Here is an 8,019-nt window from a genome sequence, read left to right as displayed (position 1 = left end):
TAGTTGGCGCTCTTATCCCCCCCCCCTCCAATAAAAAAATTCACCTTAAAAAAACGTTTTTTTTTAAGTATTTCCTCCCCTTTACTATCACACATTGCACATATGGCTGGCACACCCCTGGGTGCACAATACAGCAAATAGAAATAATTCGCTAGGTTGGAGGAGAAATAAAACAATTTTTTAAAAAAAGTAATGCTGATATCATTTAAAAACAGCGTTTCATGTTATTTGCTTATTTAGCTCTGAACCTGTGTGAAAAAGCAGACAAATATGGCAATATATATATAAAAATGTTCCACACACAAAATATTCTAATATAAACACTATTATTTTGATAAAATATTAGTTGTAACAAGTCCTTCTGATTACTAGTTGAATTAACTACAGAAATGTGTATGGATAATCAAGAGTTAACTGTTTGCATATATATATTCTCAGAATTGTAATATAATTGATATTTCCTAATCAACAGATATTAGAAAATATAATACTACTTTGATGTCACTGAAAAACGAAGATTCTTTACATGGAATGATACATTAATGTGATACTTCAATGAACGACAAACGTGGAAGTTTCAAACAAATTTTCACTTTTAATATTTCTTTTCTCTGGTACATTTCAATAATATTTGACCATAACTTTCACTTCATTTTGAATAACTTATAGAGTTTATGTCATGGAGACAGAATTTTTCTTAAAGATGTTTTATTTTTATATTTAGAAATTACTGTCTCAGGCTTTGGTAGTGAGGTAGCAAACTACACCTGTGCAAGACTGCTGAACAGGAGTTGCAGTTCAACTCCATCTACTACGCTCATGGAATGTGTTCTTGAATTTTCTACCAGATAACAAATTAACTGGTCTTAAGTCATGGGAATGAGATGTTTTAACAAGTTACTTTTGGTTCTCTCAGTCTTTTTTTCAAAAAGAGCCAGCCAAATCACACATGGAACAAACATACGGTACAGAACATGAAATGTAGGTCGGTTTGATATTTCTACAACTTTTATGTGATTAGTATTATGTGGTTTTATTCTCATAACACAAAGGTATGGACAAACCAGAAAAGAGAATAGAAAAATAAAATAAAATGGTTGCAAACTTCTAAAATTATTCAGTGTAAATCAAATACCATTTTCATATTTTTTGCTTCTCACTCTAGCATTATATATATATAAATCTGTATAACTGAAATAAGTAGTCAGGTAACTGTTGCATATAACACATATATTAAAAGAAAACTGAAGACTAGAAATATTTGACTTTTGTTACAAACTACTTAAAAAAAAAAAAAGTAATGATATCATGTAAATTAATAGACTTGTAACTGTTGCAAATCAATGTTCCCACACTATGAAGTTACTGAACAATGTTTTTATTATTATTATTATTATTACTTGTGTAAAATAAATCAACTCCACTGTCTAGTGAGGTAGTAAATTAGTTTAATGGCGCATGACCAATAAATTTCGCCGTAGAAATCAGATGCAATTTTACAACACATGAAAAACATAGCTAACAAAAAATTTACAATATACAGGAAAAAACGTTCACAGATTCACATCAAAATGACGACTTTTACCATCAACAGTTCCACAAGCCGTCAGTATTTTGGGAAGTACAGCATTTTCATACTACAAACAGTTAAGCTAAGAAACAATAAAGCAGAGTATCATAGTAGTAGAGTTGTAGTAGTATTAGTACAGTAGGAGAAAAGCATTTGTGAATCGCTAATGTCATGGATAGGGAGGATGACAGCATTTGAGCCTCGAAGTGTAGAAGTGAATTCCAAGGAAAGCTCTACACTTTAAACATGCCATTGAAATAAACATTTTATGTAATGCTTACATTTCCCTCCCCACTTCAACCAGGCAGATTGGACAATTATATACATAAAAACATGGAGGACTACATTAGGAACCTGCCTTAATGGATATCATTTCCATTATGGGAAGAAATGGTGAATGATTATTTTCTTTATATGAGATGGTTTATATGGGACAATATCAACTTTTATATTTGCTTCTGTTGATCCCTTGTTGATACTGCATCTTTTTTTTTTTTTCCAAAAAATTACTTTAGTTCAATTTCTTATTTTTATATATTTTGTGATAAAAACATATTTAGAGATACATTCTGTTAAAATATTAAGAAAATGTAGTCCTACTAAAAACACCCTTTATAAAAGATGCCTTCAATAAACAAACAAAAAAACCTCTATGCTATTTTTTCTCTCATCACAGTTGCAAATTAACTGAATCTGGTGTTTAAATAGTCCATCATTATAAATATGTCAGAACTGGCATGAGCATTCTTTAATGAATAATGACAACCAACTCAGAATATGAAATAAATACAAGAAGCTAAAAATAAAGTTCCAATAAGAAAATTTACATAAAAAACAATTATATTTAGTGAATTACTTTTTTAATATCCAGTTCATTCCAGTTAAGCTTATTTAACACTGTTAATCCTTAATAAAGCAAAAAATATTACAAATCACGATCATAAAATAAAATCATTTTAGATTTAAAATTATATCCTTAGTTTTTGTTAAAGTTTATTACTTCAGTTTGTGCATAATTAATAAAAATCTTCTGCAATAAAGTAGAAGCAGTATTTATCATTACATTCTCTTTCATGTGATTGGTATGATTAGATTTTTGAATTCTGATCATAGATAAACATATGAATTTTGTTATTTAAATCTAGTTAGTCAGATGACCAGTTACTTCAATTTTGATTTTCAGTTGAAATTAGATTAATTCCAACCAGGATTACAATGTAGAGTGTTCAAAAAGATTATCAACAGGTTCCTTTCTAACCTTAAATTCACACACACACACACACACACACACACACATGCATGCATGCACTAATGTGCTACATGTAAACTTCATGTACAAGATTGATATTTATAAAAATAATAAAGTTTAGCTAATATTCAAGATGCAGCACATAATTATTTTGTCTGTTCAGTTAAAAAAATAATAAAAACAAAATTTTCACCAGCTAATTTTCTAGTCATATGAGTTTTATTTTACTTTTTTTTTTATTGTAATAAGATTCAACTGATCAAAATACCATAAAATATAATTTCAAAACTTTCCAAATTTGAAAAGTTTGGAAATTGTTTTATTCCTCTATATAAAAATAATAATAAATAAATAAATAAAAGGACATTTTTTCAATTTTGAAACTTTTTCAAAGCTTTTTTTTTTTTAAATAGCTGATAAAACAGAGGAATAGAAGTACATTTCATACATACAGATCTGCAGCCTTTATGTTACATAAAAATAGCTGTACTAATTAAGTAATAATGTCTTATTTATATTTTTAATCTAGATAAAGTTATTTTAACTGTTCTGTGATGTTTATGTAATAACAGCAAGCAGGTGTTATGTAATTATTTGATGAAGATATGAATTTACAACTTCTACTCTAAAAATTATACTGAAAGCTTAAATATATTAAAAATATTTTAGATCAAAGAAGTTCAATGTACAAAAACAGCAATATAAATAAAGGAACATATGAAATGGACAGAAAACAAAAGTATGAAAAAAAAAAACGAATGCATAGAACACTGATCTTTTATCATGAAATTACACTTCCTTTTTTTTTTTTGGTCTGCATTTTCTTGAACATAATATCCTCTACTAGCAAGTAGAATTAAAATGTCGTATAAAATCATATTTTTTTAAAAAAATTTACACATCTGAAGTTGTCTTTAAAAGATATTAAAATAAAGTTCATTCTACCATTATTCAAACTGTAGATTGAATTCTAGAAAATTCAATCCACAGTGTGATTCTAGTGACTTTAGTAAATAAAAATTGTCTAAATTTTACTTAATAAAACAAACAAGGACATAAAAGTGAATTTAATAAAAATATATTTATGATATCCACAGAATGAAGGGGGGGATCATGACTAACTTAAAAGAGGTCATAAATAAAAGAAGCTCCTCTCCCCCACAATAAATCTTTTAAAGACAGCTGTAGTAAACTGCTATATGACAATGAGGTTAACATGACCTAACAAAGAACAATCAGTTTTAAAAGAATTGCCTAAAACAGCAAATTATTTCATTATTACATAAATCACACAAAATAATTCTGATGATGAAAATTTGCATGTTCATTTCATTTAGAGATTTCAATTTTGAAGTGAAATATTTCTGGTAACTATATCAATTAATAAAATTATTTTATTTAATTTCAGCAAAACTGCAAGCTAAAATTTTATTTTCTTCAATTCCACTACAACTGCCAAAATTAAACTTCAGTTATTAAAATAATTTGTTTTCAAATTTATAATAAGTTAAAAATAAATAAGTCAGTAAACAAGCACAAAATCTTATAGTTCCCTTCACTTTTATAGGCCATAACTGAAATAAGTTATACAAGCAATGGAAGACTACTGTGTGTGTGTGTGTGCATGCACACACATGGAATAACTTATAATTTTTGTATTTGTTTTTTAAAGATGTGTTTTTTTTTAAAAAAAAAGAAAGAAATACGCCATTTTAAATAGATTATTGTAAGCAGTTTCATGTTTCTTTTTTATTTTGAAAAAAAAAAAAAAATTATATAGTGAAACATTTACAAATTCAAAACAAAAACAGGAACAACCATATTGCAAAATGAACTTGTTAACAAACCCATTCAGCTTTAGAAACTAAAAACCAAATTATTACAGTTTCAAAGAAAAATTACTCTGTAATCATTCTATCAGATTTATTACGGCTAAAAAGAAACACTGTTCAAATAAAATCATTCCATAAAACTATGTTGTTTTAAACAAGTCTTGATTTCTTACTGAATACATCATTCATTAACTTTATTTGAAACCACATTTGCATACTGAATGGAAGACTATTGTACAGTCTGACAAATCAACCGTTTTTCCCCCCCTTTTTCCAAGTCAAGATTTAATAAACATGTGGCACCTGCACTTTTGCTTCATAACAATCCAAATAAGGTGCTATTATAGAAAGGCAGTGTTATTTATTGTGGTATGCAATTTCTGTTTGTGGCATACTGACTTTCAATATCAAAAGAATAGGGAAAGAGAGAGAGAAGAAGCAATTTGATAATAATTACTAAGTAAAATATCTTAATCCCATTACAGTAAGAGTATCAGACCACCTTTAGACACTGTCAATGAGTTTCTCCATCATCTGGTTAAATCTTCATTCTAAATACACAGAAGGACTGAACTTATAACAGAAAACAAATTATCAGATAAATTGAACTCATAACTGCTATGTGCAGTTGACATAATGCACAATCAGATCTGAAAGGTGTGAATATACATGTAATGATTTTAAAATTATGAAAACTTATGAGTGTATGCTCTGATGTTCTCTGACAGTGCTAAACAGGTAATCTTTTTTATGATTTCTTTTAAGTTTAACCTTAGATTTTAATCATTAGTGAATCTAGCTGTAGTGTGTGAATATTGCTAAATGCAAATGCTATCTTTACGTACCTACTTCGCCAAATATGGAATAAAACTTATATAAAAATATTCCTTACAAAATTACAATTAAATTAAAAAGAAGTTTACTACTAAAGTGGTAATTACATATTAGTCTTATTTATAATGCGTGAGACAGTTAAACTGCTAAAAAGGATGAGAGAAAATATAACTATCCAAATTAAAAACAGGTGATTCATTATATATTATAAAAGGAATTTTACTGCAGTAATATGTACCAAATTGTGGTGAATGACCTCTAAAAATATTAATTTCCATTTAAAATTTACATCTATTTTTTCTAAAGCTGAAATACTAAACAAATCAGTCTATGGGATAAATCAAACTATAAAGTAATAAAATAAAATTCTGATGTTTATAATTCATATCCTAACTAACTTTTTTAACATTATAGAAATGAAAAAGAACTTTCATTAGCTTGCAGTTCATATACTAATCAAATTTTACTTATGATTTTTATAAGAAGTCTACTTAGATTAAATGCTCAGACCTACCTTAGTATTCCAAGAGAATATGGAATTAAGTTCAAAAAGGAAATAATAATTACACTGCTTTGTTGTATACATATATACCAATATAAAAATTCTGCTCAGTTCTAAATAACAGTAGCCTTATCAACATATATAGATATATATATGCTTCTTAAACATAGTACTGCTAGCATGCTGCTCACCATAATGAGTCACAAAAAGTATGCTTTTCCTGGCAATGCTTCAACACTTCCAGAGGCACTAAATCAGAGGAGAGGAATGTCTCCTTTGACCATACTTGTTCAAAGGTAAGTATTTTAAAAATTTTTTTTTCCCTTTTAGGTACCAGAAATGTGAAAAGCAAGGAATGAAAATATTTTCTATAGTTATTAGAGGAAGAGAGAAGTCAATGATGAAAACAAATGCATCTATGTGGTTCTGTGAGTACTATAATAAAAATACAGGTTTCTGATGAAGCACAGCTGAAATTATGTGTTTGCTCGTTGATGTTACTCTACCATGACTAGTTTACTTGAACTGCTTTTGCAGCCGACAGTATATATATATTGCAGCTGGAAAGCTTCAAAAACTGCTGACTGATGTGCAAAAAGGACAGCAGAGCATACGCTGCACATGCTCATACTGATACACGTATATACGTTTGCACACATTCACTCGCATGCACACACGCACACATGTACACATAATCCTTAGTCTTTATAACATATCCTTTTTGTTGTCACTATCCAAAACAAAAGAAATAAAGAAAGTGGGATTTCATGTCCCTGATATGGTTCCTTCATCTTGACTTAAGAGTGGAGTTAGGCATAGGCACTCCTCACATTTGAACTATTTTGTTGGCTGTCTTTTTTTTTTTAAAAAACAGTTTCACAAAGAGAGAACACACTTTCTGGTTGTTATCAGTAAATTAGACAGAAGGAAAGTACACATGGCAGTTTCAAATGTACACCGGAGTCTCTTGACCTGTCAACAGCCTAAACATTGATGTAGGCATCGTTTTCATATGGATCTACAACAAAGTAAAAATAATAATAATGCATGATCATGTCTTAAATGTTTTACACAAAAGCAATGCATATATATATCTAAATAATCATAAAAAATCAAGCTTCAAGCATAATGTAGACAAACATACAGATAACCAGACTTTAAAAATGACATAATTGAGGGTGAATAAAATCTCTCATTAAAAAACCATGAATACAATTCAAGGTGATTTAGAAATAAGCTAATAAAGAAGAAAATATGCTTGATACAGAATTACATATTAAATTGAAGAATGCATAACTTTTTTTAAAATTATTAAGCTCAGTGTACTAACCAACAAAAAATAGTATCGTGTAAAGGAGTGGAAATGGGAGAATAATCCTCATTTCTACTCTCTTGCTGTGTGCATTATACATATTGAATAATCAGCTGTCATTGTCAGTTCTCTAATACAGAGATTATTTTATTCTGCATTTCTTTCTTGTCCAATATGGCAGTCCTTTTCTCTCTTCATTATCAAAGTTTACCGAGTATAAAATATAATTTTTTGAAACAATTCACAATGACCATATCATTGGACTCTGAGATTAATACTGCAACAAAAGCTTACCAAATGGTTTCGTATTCAAGATGATGATTAGAATCTCTCTGACTTCCTTTTAGGAAATTCAAAAGAAATTGCATTTGCTGACTTTCCCAAAAAAGCTGATCTATTGGTAGAGAGGTCATCATATATGGCCAGAAAAGGTTGGTCGATTGGTAGAGCCTCTGCTACTAATAGCTTGCTAAAATGTTAAGCAAGTTTGAGCGTGGTTAGTAGTTGGAAGGGGTACAATCGTTCGATGCTGTTGGCACACTCTCCCTCGAAGAGTCTTTAGACTCCCTGGAGGTGTCACATAATAATAATAATAAATACTTTCCATTTCAATAAGCACATATTTCAGTTTTAAGAATAATCTATATATCATATACAAGGGGAAATATGAAAGTTATGCCTCTCATATATGAAATTAGCCTTTTTTTTTTTTTTTTTGAT

General features: G+C 28.8%; 1 protein-coding gene across 6 annotated transcripts in view; it reads right to left on the bottom strand.

The window, feature by feature from the left end:
• Positions 1 to 1,431: 1,431 nt before the first annotated feature.
• The window catches only part of LOC150092956 (uncharacterized), a 511,183-nt gene continuing 504,595 nt past the window's right edge, over positions 1,432 to 8,019 (bottom strand). For all 6 annotated transcript variants that reach the window (XM_090414059.1, XM_090414064.1, XM_090414063.1 and 3 more), the window contains exon 14: positions 1,432 to 7,005. In XM_090414059.1, the coding sequence (XP_090270185.1) occupies positions 6,934 to 7,005 (72 nt within the window). In that variant the 3' untranslated portion in view covers positions 1,432 to 6,933. The remainder of the gene's footprint in view (positions 7,006 to 8,019) is intronic.

The sequence above is a fragment of the Typopeltis vanoorti genome, chromosome 24, assembly GCF_054136105.1.
Source record: "Typopeltis vanoorti isolate ZY-2024b chromosome 24, IOZ_Tvanoo_1.0, whole genome shotgun sequence".
NCBI classification, from domain to species: Eukaryota; Metazoa; Arthropoda; class Arachnida; order Uropygi; family Thelyphonidae; genus Typopeltis; species Typopeltis vanoorti.
Note: the sequence above shows the minus strand (reverse complement) of the source record. Positions and strands in the feature narration are given on the sequence as shown.